We start from the raw sequence: 14,486 nt of genomic DNA, 5'->3' as shown, positions 1-14,486 counted from the left end.
TTGAGAACGGTTATTACGCAACATCAGAAGAATGACGGCTTGAGTGAGGTTTCTGCGGACGAGCGCGATGTCGAGCGTGTCCTAACACTGAGAGATTCTCCCCCTCGAGGCGGCATGAAAAAATAAAGCGGGCGACTCGAGTTCATCCAACCTACCTACCACCTCGTTGAGAGTCGTTTATTGACATATCGAACTACATACGAAATAAATATAACGAACGATCAACGGCAATTATTTTTAGCCGCGGAGTAAAAGTCTCGAATACGGCGGGTGTATTAAAAGACGCGATTCGTCACGGAGCCTACACGAGTTTATAAATGGGCGGTTGCTAAATGTAGCAAATTGAACATGTTCTAGCTAAACGAGAGTCCTTGCTTTCTTAATTAGACTGGTATAGATTGCAATTAACGATATCGATAGCCACTTTTTGGTTTCTTACATCATTGGCGACGGTCGCTTGATTCTTAACTCTTCCGATGTTTGCTACACTCGAGATATTATTATACTTCCACCGAGTTTGTAGGTTTATTAAAAGTTCAAAACTTTCCATAAAGTTCAAGTTGATTTATCTTTCTCCATTTGCACGCAATGTTAATGACAAATGATGTATGTACATCTTTTTAGGGGAATGTTTTAGTGAACGTACAGAGCTTCATGCGAAATTATAATCTTGAAATTTGAGCATAGTGGGGCAATATCTCGGAAAATCATAATCCCAAAATACGTGTTCCGCGACAATGTCACGAGATATAACTTGCCGGAGACATTGGGACATATGCGATGTTTCGAAACCCTGTTATTTCGAAGCCAGTATAAAGAGAAATGTGCCGAAATATAATCTTATTGAAATATTTGAGAGTATTTAGAATGTTGAAGAAAGTCGTAATTCTAAAGTCACAAATAGATATTTTAGTTTTTTGATGGATATGCGTTGTCTTAAGAAAAAAAAATATAAGTAACATATTCCTATCGAAATTTAAAAAATGGAACGGTTTTCTGAAAAATCGTAATACCGACATCCGTACGCGAAAAAACGATCTCGAAATAATACGAAATACAATTTTACGGAAATATTGGAACTTTCTTGTTGTACGGCCGAGCGCATTAATATATCTATTCATTTGAACATAGCAAGAATGTAGTGCAATGATAGATATTAATATATCTGTGAATAATTGTACATTGCGAGCAAACTGTATTTCGAAACATTTCCTTGACATTCGGATTTCGATATTGAGTTTTCGGGCAATTGTCCCAGTTTCTGAAGTCCGAGATTTTGGCCCATACTCTGAACTCTCTTTCATCACAAAAGTAACTCTAAAAGTGGCTTACAACCAATCAAGAGGTATACCGAAACAATGCATATCCATCAATTTTTTTACAGAATTTTATGTATCTTTTATGTATCTTTAAATATTAATGTTTTCATTAGAAAAATTATTAAACATTTAAGATTCCTACTAGAGACTTAAGGCAATGCTTCATCGGATTGAATTATAATATTTTTTTATTTTTTCTCAAAATTTATTTTTTATCTTTGGTAATTCTTGATTTATTTTTCTTTATTTGTACATTAAAGCGCGGATTCTAGCAATGTTTCCTCCTTCATTATTCTCAGTTTTTGTCTTTCGTTATTTTTCTGTGACACGTTTTTTTGTACAATAATGATATTCTCATTAATATAGATTATTATTAATAATAAAGATTATTATAAATAATAATAATTATTATTAATATGTTTTGATAAAATTGTACCTCGATGTCTTATTTGTACTGATTTTGAGGATATATAATGTTGCGATTTATTGCACATCCAAAGAATTGTCCAAAGTTTCGGGGAGGTATAATCTGCAGGTTTAACTTAATCTCAAAATCTGATTTCAAATTTTTGACTACTCGGCGTTTAAAATTTCGATATATTTTTATGTAAAACTTTGCATATTTAACATTTTTTATTTGAAAATTTATTTTTATATATCGTAGTCTGTCAGAGCTCTTAGACGTCATGCGTCATAAAACTTCAATAGTCTCACAGAACGTCAAGAACGAAATACAACATTCGAACGAACGTAAACGTTGGGGAGAGTCGGAGAAGTTAAGGGCCCTTCTCAGAAAGTTTAGAAAGTTGTAAAACGATTTTTTTCATAAATTGATAGTTTTAGATATGTAAAATAAGCGGTTTTAAACGGTTTTTTATAATATGTTAAATATTTTCGAGGTTAGTCAAATTAGACATGGGCAAATCATAGCGCGCTCAAGTCAAAAAAGGATGCAACCGCCTGTTAATCGGATTCCACGTTTATATGCATTCATACAGTTGACTCATTGCATTCGAGGACAACCCTCCATTTCAAACTAGTGTTAATTCGTTATATTCGTTAAAAAATCCGTTATAGTTATCAAATATGTAGGTCCTATACATTAGTAGAATCAATTTCTTTCTGAGCAGCATTATGAAGAGATATATTCTTAGTGAAATGGTTTGTTTCAAAAATATGGATAGAAAACACGGCCCCAATGACTGGCAACGTGCGTCACGTACGCGAAAACGAAAATTTCATGGTAATAAATATACTATGGAAACAAAAACTAGTTTTGCTAATACATAAGCAGAAAAAATTACGGATAGTTTAGACGAAGAGTTTGTAATTGACAAAATGCACAGCTATCGCTTAATAAATTTTATAAAACTAATCTATGAAGATTGAAGTAGTCTAGACTTGTTAAAAAGATATGTTGGGAGTCATACTCAGAACAATAATGAAAGTTATAATATTGTTATATGTCAAATGGCTCTAAAACACATAAACATTGGAGCGAAAATTGTGAATATTACAGCGTATTTGGCAGCTTGTTTTTTCAATCGGGGATAATACAATAATTTTACATATCCTCCATTTAATGGAAATAAAAATAGGACACGTAGCTAAAAACTATGTTGAAAAGAAAGACGATGAGCGCTTGAAGACGGTGACGCGCGAAACGACTGCTACCTTTAAAGAAGCGAGAACTATTCGAAGAAAGGAAAGAAATGAATTAATGGAACATCAAAAAGAAGAGGAAGAATGTTTATATGGTCCAAAAATCGCTGATTGAAGATAATTATTGAAGTAATAATGAAAAACTTGTCATCAAACTTTAAACGCGTTTTCCTCGAAATGCTGTTTTTCAACACTATGATGTGGATAACTCTGCAACTATTTATCCGATTGACTTGAAATTTGTCACACATCTTTCAATTTATTGTCTCTACTGCATGAACTATTATGATGCATGTATTTTTATTATTTCTATTTTTCTTATCATGAAAATACTGTAAAATTTTGTGAAAAATGATTTCATTTCTTCTACATGACGTTATTTTATTAATAATGATTCTTTTTTAATTTCCATAGTTCATGCAATAAAAGACATCCTGTGGATTAAAAAAAACGTTGGTACGTTGCAGCTCAATTTGATGAGTAGATTTCTACATCACCGTAGAGGCATGCGGATTTCACCAGCCTCTGTTCGCCTGGGCATATTATTGTCAATACGTACACCCAAAAAAAGTATTCTATTTGTAAAGTGATTTTTTCCATAGTCTCATATTCTAAGCGAGGCCTATTATACAAAAAGGATTCCTCTTTCAATAAAGCGATATACGTAGTTTATAATCTATTGCAAGAAGTTGAATAATATATTCTTTCTTTTAACTATGTTTCATACAATTGGTTATAATGAACATCTTTGTAACTATAAAGTCCATAACAAAACTGATTGAAAATTTATTTATGATGTTCTTATTTCATTTGCGCCTACTTATTGTAGAACTGGAGCCAGAAGTATATATATATATATATATATATTACTTTTCGCTACACATTATAATAATTTTTTCAAATTAGCTTGGTATGACCAGTAAGAATAAAAGTATAGTAAGAATAAATAATAATGCTCTTGAAAAAAAATTAAATAATCTGTATATAAGAGGAAATTTATATTAAAATTAATTTGCAAGATTTGCATTATATATACCATATATAATATACAGGGTGTCCATTTGAAAACTTTCCAGCTAATTATTTCGAAAACTATGAAAGATATTAAAAAAAGTTAAAACACGTGTTCTATGATTTCGAACAGGAAAGAGAATACATTATCAGTTTTTTATTTGGAAGGCCATATTTATTTATTTTCAAGGTCAGTTAAAGATCAACTTAATTTTTTAAAATAGAAAGCCCAACTTTTATTATATCTTCTTTTTCTACCAATTAATTTTAACAACTTGTTTCTGAAACATTTTTTATTTGCCTAATATTTTTTAAAATATTTAAGGAAAACTAGGTAACTTTTTCAACATTTAAGTTACAATATCTCGCTAACTATTCGTCGAAAGAAAAAATAGCATTAGACTTTTTTACTTTATTTACTATCAATAATATGTTACTATAATAGTGCCCTAACTTTTGTTAATTTATCGACCTTTGGAAATTCCAAAATTATTAAATTAACGAAAGTTAGGGCATTATTATAGTAACATATTCTTGATAGTAAATAAAGTAAACAGGTCTAATACTATTTTTTCTTTCGACGAACAGCTAGCGAGATATCGTAAGTTAAATGTTGAAAAAATTACCAACTTGTCCTTAAATATTCCAAAAAATATTAGGCAAATAAAAAAACGTTTCAGACAAAAGTTGTTAAAATTAATTGGTAGAAAAGGAAGACACAATAAAAAATTGGGCTTTCTATTTTAAAAAATTAAGTTGACCTTCAACTGATCTTGAAAATGCCCTCCAAATAAAAAATTGATAATGCCATTCTCTTTCCCCTTCGAAATCATAGAACACGTGTTTCAGCTTTTTTTAATATCTTTCATAGTTTTCGAGATAATTAGCTGGAAAGTTCTCAAATGAACACCCTGTATAATTTCTCTAACTGTAAGAATAATGTGTTTATAATATTTTCCTCTTCATCTTAGAGAAATTGTCTTGAGGCCATATATAAGAATAAAATCCTCTAAAATGATTTTGCTTGTTCTAAAATTATTTTCTTTTTGGATATATTATATTTAAATGTATAAATATTTAAATGTTATATGTATTAATTTTGTATTTAAACTATGTTTAATAAATATAGAAACCCTCAAACATTTTTATCTCACCCTTCATTGAACAGAAAATTGTTTAAAAATCCTTGTTTTATTGCGCTCTAGACTGAAAAAGGCCCTTAAGATCGTCAGGATCGTCATGCGAAAGATTTCCGAAATTTCCTCGGAGATATTAGGAGAATCCACGAAGGTTCTCGAATAGAGTCCGAGACGTCTGGATGACTTGATTCCGGGTGGCGGGGTGAGATTACGATTAACCGTCACCTGAAATACATTGCATTTTTGGACGGCTGCCAGGAGGCAATCGAATCGCGCGAGAATTCCCACATTCTCCGTATCCAATCGTGCATCTGGAGGAGCTCAGATAAAAATGACAATGCGAGCGGTTCTACCATTTGTGTGCTCGCAATGTGTTAGAGAAGACGTTTAGAGTTCCCGCTTCTTTCTGATTATTCAACGTTCAATTTATCGGGTTTTCTGTACACGCATGTGTTACTGAGTATCTCGATGCGGTTCTACCTCAGACATACCTGTGAATTTAATTTATCAAAGCACATCTGTGAATTTGATGTAATTGAATAATTTTAATTGATGTTTCGATTACCGAAATATATGCTGCTTGTTTTTAATACGTGCAATTGCGTTACTCTAAAGTTCATCTACCTTATGATTACAAAGATTAAGCAATTAACTCATCACCAAGCTATACTTATCGTACGATGTATGCAATTACTTTAGTTTGTAATATACCTGTTTTGTATCTGCGAAGAAGAGTTTACTGCAAAGAAGAGTTAAATTTGTTTCCTATAAAATACATTTCCAAATCCAATTAATCAGCATTAATCTTTCTTTTATTTACTAAAATATACTTTTCGTTCAACACGTGTAACACTGAATTATTCTAAATCTCATTTATCTCATAATTACACGTATGCTCAATGTATGAAATCATGTTGATTCTGAAATCCATTTCTCATAATTATTATTTTTATTTTATTTATTATTAATTTATTACTTATTATTTATTTATTATTATTTATTATTTATTTTAATTATTGTTATTTTATTAAAATCAATCTGTCTAATAATTACGGAATGCTAAAAAATTTATTCCTGTTTCATGTAAAATATATTTCTAAATTGAATATAATAATTTAATCATGATCTCTCTTCTGATTAATGAATTATATACATTCAATGTAATTTGTTAAAAATAAATTTATCTTGTTGAATGTCAAAAAATTTAACCTGCGTTGTTTTAAATAAAATACATTTCGCAATTTGATACAGTTAATTAGTTTTCATCTCACTTTTAACTATCAAACTGCACTCAATGCGTGGACGCGCGTTGATTTTAAATTCATCTACCTTATAATTTTCTCTTATTAAAGTCAATCTATCTGATAATTGCGGCATGCTAACAAATTGATTCCACTCCTCCCCCTTCTATTTTGTGTAAAATACATTTTCCAATTTGATGCTATTAATTGCTTTTAACCTCATTTTTAATTATCAAGTTGCATTCCTCGCTCAATACATAAAATCTCGTTGACTGAAATTTATTATTTATTTATTTTTTCCTCATAATAATTTATTATTCCTCATAATAATAATTATTATTTTTATTTTATTTATTATTAATTTATTATTTATTTGTTATTATTTATTAGTTCTTTATTATTTATTTTAATTGTTATTATTTTATTAAAGCCAATTTGTCTAATAATTACAGAATGCTAAGAAATTGATTCCATCCCTCCTTCCCCTATTTTGTATAAAATATATTTTCCAATATGGTGCTATTGATAGCTCTTAATTCTTTTTATTATCAAATTACACTCCTCGCTCAGTGCATGAAATCGTATTGTCTCTGAAATTCATTTATCTCACAACTATATTTTATTAAAATCAATCTGTCTGATTTGTGGCGTGGTAAGAAATTGATTCCACCCCTCCCCCTTCCATTTTGTGTAAAATATATTTTCCAATTTGATGCTGCTAATTATCTTTAACCTCTTTTTGAATTATTAAGCTGCATTTCTTGCTTAGTGTGTGGAATTGCGTTTGCTCTGAAATTCACTACACTACCAAAGCAGTTTGCCTCAGCTATGGTAGTACAAAAATCTCGAAATTTTCGTTCGTCGTTGCTTGCATCGTAGGACTCAGCTTCGAGCGATTACCGAAACATTCATGACAATACAGCTTAGGTTAATGCGGTCGCGCGGCGCACGGTCGTGTAAGTCAAGTGTATTACCCAAAATGCTTTGTTTTGATCAGTGTCTGGTGTTGTATATTGTATAGACCGCCTTCCGGAACTCACATCCTCCGCGTCCGCGAATTCGTCATCGTCGTCGTCGTCATCGTCGTCGGCCTCTACCTTGGGTCTTGAGTCCTCCCGCCTTTGCCAACCGTTCAACTCCTTGCACTCTCGTTCGGCTAGGATCGGGTCGTTCCGCGATATCCCCGCGGCCGAAGAGACTCCGTTGATTGATACATGTTTCTCTTGATCATCCCTCGAACCGGAGCGGAACCTCTTGCTCTTAAAGGACTTCTTGGCGGAGTTGTCGCGCGAGAACAGATCCTTCTTGCTCTCGGACAAGCCGAGCACGCTGTAGCCAAGCTCTTCGGCGGCCTCATCGTCCAACAGTGCGTCCTCCAAGGTGGTCTGCACTTCCACGGATACGCTCTTCTTGCTGTCCGACCTGGACAACGGCGGGCTGCTGGTCGGCGATGTGTTGGTCGACATGTCCCTCAGCAGGTCGTGCACCGTCTGCACAGATATGTCGGACTTGCGGCGCTCAGGGTCACGGCTCCTCTTCGACGTGGCCTTCGCGCTCAGGTTTTCCGCCGATCTGCTGACTTCTGCGTTCTTGGACTTTAATCTCGTGGGTTTCCTCACGATCGTCGTCGACGACTTGCCGGGTTTGAGTTTCCTCTGGCTGACGAAGGTCTTCTTCGCGATTTCTGTTACTTCGACGGGCGAGTCGATGATCGTCGGTAGATCGACGGCCGGCCTGTCCATTTTCTTCAGAACGCCGCCGCTCTTAGACTTCCTCGATGGATCTTGAATCCTCAAGGGAGACTTCCTCAGGACTTTCCGCGTGATCCGCCGCTCCTCATGATCGGACTCGTCGACCGATGAGGCCGAGTGTGAATCTTTGTACTTTTTGAAGATCGGCAAGATTTCAAAGGACCTCGTAGTGGGCGCTTCGTTGCCCGAGTCCTTGTCGAAGGACGTGTCGACCTCGCTTGAGGACGCTCGCTGCATCTCCTCGTCCAGGTCAAGCGGGATCGGCGTCGGTATCCTGACATACTTCTCCGGTTCAGGTGGGAGTAACGATCGGGAGACTTGCCGCAGACTCTCCCTTAACTGCGCGTTCAGCTCCTTCAACGAGTTCTTCGTCTCGACGTACTCATTCTCGTTGTATTCATGAATCTCGTGGTCCTCGACGGGATGTCGTTCCACGTGGACGATCCATGTTTCATCGTCCTGCACGAAGTAATTTAAATTCTCCGGACTGTACCTTAAGTCCGGGCTGAACCTAGACTCTGGGCTAAGTCTGGATTCTGACCTGGAGCCGCCGAGCAGGTAACTGGCGCTGTATTCCGATAACGTGCTGTAGTCGAAGTTCTTGTCCAAGGTGCGCAATTCGCTTCGCACTCGCAGGCTGTACTCGTGCAGGTTCTCGAGCTTGTGCTTGACGCTACGGGGAAATCGCAAGTCGGTCGAATGGCTGAAGCTGCAGAGAGAGTCATGCACGCTCTGCACGTCATTCGCGGCCGGCTCGTGGTACGATAGGCACGGTGTCGGCGGATTGATCGTGATGACCAGGCCATCGGAAGCGTGTCTCAGACACGTGAGCAATTCCAGGACACCGACACAGCCGACTAATACCGACAGTAGCAGACCCATCCTCGTGAGTAATTAGCGGCTCGAGAGAGCGTTTCGACTGCTTATTTGCGAGCGTCCTTTCGCACACGTGGGCTCATTCTCGAAGAAGAAGCTCGTCGGCGCCTGTTTCGTCGCACGAGAGCTTCAGCAACGGCTTGAGACGAACGTTTTCCGCAGGGAAGAAAGAGAGAAAAAGAGAAAGATCGGTGGAGAGTTTTTCGACGACCGGTGACCGATTTGTCTATATTACCGGCGGTCGATTATGCTTATTTAAGGTCATTGCATAATCCAAAGTACAAGTCTCGCGGTACCTTCAATTGGCTATAAATATAATGATGATCTGGCAGCGCTTCAGAAGACGACGTCGACGAAGATGATCCGATGCTACATTTTTCTCGCGCGCTAGAGCGAGATCGCCTCTCGTCGTTCTAATATTAATGTCGCTGACGTCACGTGGGCTGGAAGAGCGTCGAGGGGGGGGGGGATTTTAGAGCGGCGGTTCAATCTCTCAGGTGGAACTCGCGAAGAAGCGATCGTCGGGGCAAAGATCATCGCGCGAGCACGCGCGCGCGCGCTCGTGTGTCGACGCGTTAACAATTCCTTTGTCTCACTGGTAATTCCCAAGACGGATGAGTGATGTCACGTGCAGGGCAGAAAACAGAGAAACAGAGTTGCCGCGAGTACTCGCCCACCTCCTGCCCGAATTCGTCTCGCGACTCCTGCGGCAGGTGATTTTTTTCTTTCCCAAGGAAGTCGCGACTCGCGCTGCACAACGACGGACTAGCCTCGTAGGAATCCAATCACTCGTCGTCGCTCCGTTTCGAGCTCGGGGAGTGCCTCGGCAACAGCTGATCCGCGGTATCCCCCGTGAAGGAAAGAGACTACGAACACGTGGACGTCCCGACGTCGTGAGACGAGTTTGCGAGTTCTCACGTTCAAACAGCGAGGAGGAACATGTTCCGTTCCGAGGAATTCCGTTCTAGCTGACGATGCTGTACTCCGGGACACTCGCCGGCATCCTGCCGCGACGGGTCTTCGTCCTTCCCTGAAAGCATGCTTCTCTCATGGCGAGCTGTCCTGCGAGCTGTCTCGCGCCTTTCGCGCTCCCAATGACGGCCACGGTCCGCGACTGTCTCTCGTAAGCACGTTAGTAATTCTTGTTGTCGGTGATGTCAGCGGGAAGACAGACGACGATTACGCGACTCTAGAGGGGGACCCCTCGGACCACCCACGCGTCACACTCTAGTCCACCACCTAGTAGTAAACGTTCTTCACGCGTCTTGTGTGACGTCTCCCTCTTCTCTCCCTTTCTCTCTCTCTCTCCCTCTCTCTCTCTCTCTCTTTCTTTCTATATCTCTCTCCGTTTCCCGGTCTTCCTCGCCCTCACTCTCTCTCTCTCTCTCTCTCTCTCTCTCTCTCTCTCTCTCTCTTTTTCTCTCCCTCCCTCAACCCAAGCGGCTCGGTATCATCGAAGCCAGCGAGCAACGCATGGCATCGCGCGACGGCGACTATCGGGAAATCGGCGGGTCGGCCGATCGCGCGATTATCGGCTTATCCTTGCGGCCGGATGGCGACCGATGCACTGTTTTATTTTCCGCGGGCAAAAGTGGCCAGGCTGGCGGCCGTCGGCTCGTTATGTCGACTCGTCACGCGACGTGGACGTCGTCGCGACGTCGGTACGCGCGCGGGGTCCGGCTGAGCGGCTGAAAGTGGCTAAAGTTAGCCCAAATGTCCCTGGACTTAGCGCGAGTCCCTGTCCTTAATGGCGCGATGCAATGGATGGCGGCGCGATCGATTGACGTGCGCGAATGGTAATTAGTGATCCCGAGGCGCAACCGCAGCCCCGCGGCCGTCGTCGTTTGTTAATACACCGTCGGTGGCCATTGGTGAACGATCGATCGTCGCCGGTCAATAACACGACTTATCCGCGAGAGTCTCGAGACTGAGACGCGCACGCCGAAGCTTGAGCGCATTGAACGTAACTCTCCTCGATGTTAGGACGATACGAATACCTGATGAATATGTGACGCTGATAATCCGCGCGGCTGCCAGAAGCGCGGTCCCGCCGCCCGCCGACGGCGGCCGCAGGTTTGTTCCGAAGTCGGTTTCAGAAACTTTGGTTTTAGTTGTAAAGTTGGTAGGCCTGAAACTAACCTAGACACGTTCCGCAATTGATCAGCTGATCGCGCGATTAATTTCACGAAACTATTTCTGTTAGTGTAGCGAGCGGGACATGGCTTAGACGCGCGTTCATGGCCGTGCACTATTTACAAACTTGGTGTTTTAACTGCTAATTTTGTAACATTAGACGGAGAAAAATGTATAGATTTTTTATTGCTTACGATCTCCTTTGTCGAATCTCCCGATCGTAAAATCGATCGCACGAATCAGCTGATCAATTATTGGAACGTGTCTAAGTTGATTTCAGGCTCTGCAACTTTATAACTAAAAAACTTACCAACTTTATAACTAAAAAATTTATCAACTCTATAACTAAAAGCAAAAGTTTCCGAAACCGATTTCGGGACAGGTGTCGGGTAAGTAAAATTTTTTATGCCATGCGATGACGCGTTGAATGTACACGCATGATGCGAGGAGTGGCGCTCCTTTCTCGTTCGTTTCTTTCTTGCCTCTTTTTTTGCTTACGATGTGTACTCGGGATGTGCGAGATAGCGTGTCGCTGGTTGTCAGCGAGACCGGTGTGATATGGTGCTTTTCAGTCTCGAGAGAAGGAGAGAGGAAGAGAGGGGACGAGAGAGAGAAGGAGATATCGAAGGAGACTTGAACGTCTTCTTGAAAGGTGGGTGTGTACTGCTAATTAGAATCGATCCACTCGCCACGCACAAGTTTCTTGATAATGCCTATTCCTTGTTTCCTCGAGTGACTGTGGAGGTGGTCGATTACGTCGTCCTCGAGAATTATTCTCGTACGGAGGCGAGAGAGGAGTACGAGAATAATTCGCGCTTAAAGCCGGCGCCACACGATGTAGCAAATGTAGGCCAATATTGAGAAATACAAAGGCCGCAGACGTTGGGCCAAATATTGGTTCAGTATGAAAATTAGTATAGAGAGGATCTCGTAAATTTTCTTCATAGTGACAAAATCAACAATCAAAAATCAACAATCAAAAAATCAATAGAAAAAAAATTACATGGGAAAGCAAGTTAGTATAATAGAATTTTACGTTGTCTAAGAAAGAATAAATAATAACAGTGCAAAAATCAAGCTCGCTTATTGAGACAGGAATATTCCTAATAAGAAGTTTCTAATCAATTGTTTTCAGTTATCCCAGTCGAGTTGAGATGTAGCTCTAATGTTCAGATGAATTGTTGTGATCGCTGTAACGGAGATATCATTTCTCGCCCTTGAGTCTTTGTCTGGTTCTTCTATTCAGTTACATGAATCGGGATGTTACGTCCCGTGTGATAATTAAGAAATTTTCGGACATAATATATAGTTGATGTCGGAGTTGAACTATCCATACAGCACAAAAGTTACAGCAACATTATTGCAATGTTGCAACAATGTTGCAATGTTGTAGCAACGTTGCAGCAATGTTGCTGCAATTTTTGTGCTGTATGGGTAATATCAAGTCACTTGTAACAGTTCATACACAGACGAAATTAGGTTCTTACAGTTCTTAAAAAAGAAAAAGTGGAATTGAACCAAAGTAAAGAAAGAAATTCATATACGATATAGCGAACGACCGGTGTTGACAAATACATCGGTCACACATTAGGCCAAGAGAGGTTAGGTCAACTAAAAGTTTTCAAAAAGAAACAGAGAGAAACTCTTGAAATAAAAAGAAATTAAATGAACGAATAAGATATCTACATACACACATGACATGAGAAAACTCACATTGACTAACTTTGACATATATTCAGAAATAAATTGGTGGACACGCTTTCCTTCAATGAGTTTCGGAACGCATCCAGCATGCCATTAGAAAATGTGACCCTTCCGAGAATTACGAGAAATAAATTCTTTCACTGTATACCGGATGCGTTGTGAAACTCATAAGGAATAAAGTCCGTGTCAGTTTGCTTCTGAACGTACGCCAATTATATACATTAATGTAATATTGGCCGTAAATTTCCTAATTATTAATTGATTGAATTTTCTTTTTTCTCAGAAATCCAGTTCCTTTTTGTCCTTTTACGCATCAGCCCGATGTAAAATGTCGCATGAAGTCGGCTTTAAAGACGCGCGACACGTTGCATGCGCGCTGTTTACTCGCGCCTTCCGCCATCGCGCTCCGGCTGCCCGCGGTGGCTTCTGGCGTCACCCGATAGATTTTATTTCGGTTACTTCATCGGTTGCGGATTAACGTCAGGATGATACGCGGGCGTATTTTGCGCGCGGTACGCCGCTCTGGCGCGCCTCCAACGAGAAGATATCAGAGCAGCGGCCGGCGGCGGATCTTATCGAACCCTCGACGATCCATATTCGCGCGATGAGATTGGCGGACGATCGACCACGTTGGAATACGCGAAAGTCATCTTCTATCCCGCAAGAGAAACCGATTACATATAACTAATCTTCTTACACACGCATGAAAATTCGTGCTGAGAAAATCGAAATCACTCGGTAGATGTCACTTGAAGGTGATAGTTCTTTGTGATTTAACAAGCTGCGTTATCGTCTCTCTGAGACATCACAATATAAGAAAAATACTTCCATAAGATGAAATGTTTTTCCTAGAGCTGATGGATAAGATCTCTCATTCTTTAATTGAAGGGTAACTTTATAGTTAAGGGCTTAAGGGGCTTTGCCTCTATTCGGAAAGCTCTTGAAAAGTCAAAGTTTTCAAAGTTTTAGAAGATATACAATCAAAAATAGAGGTCGCTATTTAAAAAATTTGAATCATCGCCACTCCATAAGAGGGGTTAGTTTCTCAGGGTATGCGTATTGCACCATGCTGTCGCTCTTTCAAAGCCTTATAACTTTTGTTTCGAATATTTCTCTTAAAAAAGTTCTGTTTCCTAGATAATTCGCTATAACAATTAAAACGAAACCTGTAGATATAATCATATATAATTATATATGTTTACACGAGAAACAATGGTGTTGATTCAGAAGCGAAAATTAATTTCGTTCATTTAAACGTCGACATCCCTCAGCAAGTGTCATAAATATAAACATCTACTTCAGTTCTATTTGTACAACGTCATTTCTTTCCTTTGTGATTTAATTACATACGATTATATGTGATGACGTATATCATGCACAGAGATTCATGTATAATTATACACCATCATTCTTCTTCTCGCGGAAACGAAGACAACGGCGGCAACAATGGCGGCGCTCCTATATTCCGGGCACACATGCGAGACGCCTCGTTGAAATCTGAGGAATCCCACAGCCGGGCGATGAAGAATCGCAAAATCCGCCGTCACGAGTGGGTGACGGAACATCGGCTGCGCAATCCACCGGTCCGGACCACTTCTCCCACCGACGGCCGAAAATAAACGCCGCGCGTCGACGGCGTATCGGAGCGCG

At 39.5% G+C, this 14,486-nt stretch overlaps 1 protein-coding gene across 7 annotated transcripts in view; it reads right to left on the bottom strand.

Moving 5' to 3' along the window:
- Lmpt (four and a half LIM domains protein limpet) overlaps nucleotides 1-14,486 on the bottom strand; it is a 527,685-nt gene that overhangs the window by 60,696 nt on the left and 452,503 nt on the right. The window contains exon 1 of one of the 7 annotated variants that reach the window (XM_019843742.2): nucleotides 7,347-9,397. The exons of 5 other annotated variants lie outside the window; for them this stretch is intronic. In XM_019843742.2, coding sequence (XP_019699301.1) covers nucleotides 7,347-9,005 — 1,659 coding nt within the window. In that variant the 5' untranslated portion in view covers nucleotides 9,006-9,397. Of the gene's footprint in view, nucleotides 1-7,346; nucleotides 9,398-14,486 lie in introns of those variants that run through there. One more of the 7 variants, XM_011149710.3, reaches the window with a different exon arrangement.

The sequence above is a fragment of the Harpegnathos saltator genome, unplaced genomic scaffold, assembly GCF_003227715.2.
Source record: "Harpegnathos saltator strain DR-91 unplaced genomic scaffold, Hsal_v8.6 scaffold176, whole genome shotgun sequence".
Lineage (NCBI taxonomy): Eukaryota > Metazoa > Arthropoda > Insecta > Hymenoptera > Formicidae > Harpegnathos > Harpegnathos saltator.
Note: the sequence above shows the minus strand (reverse complement) of the source record. Positions and strands in the feature narration are given on the sequence as shown.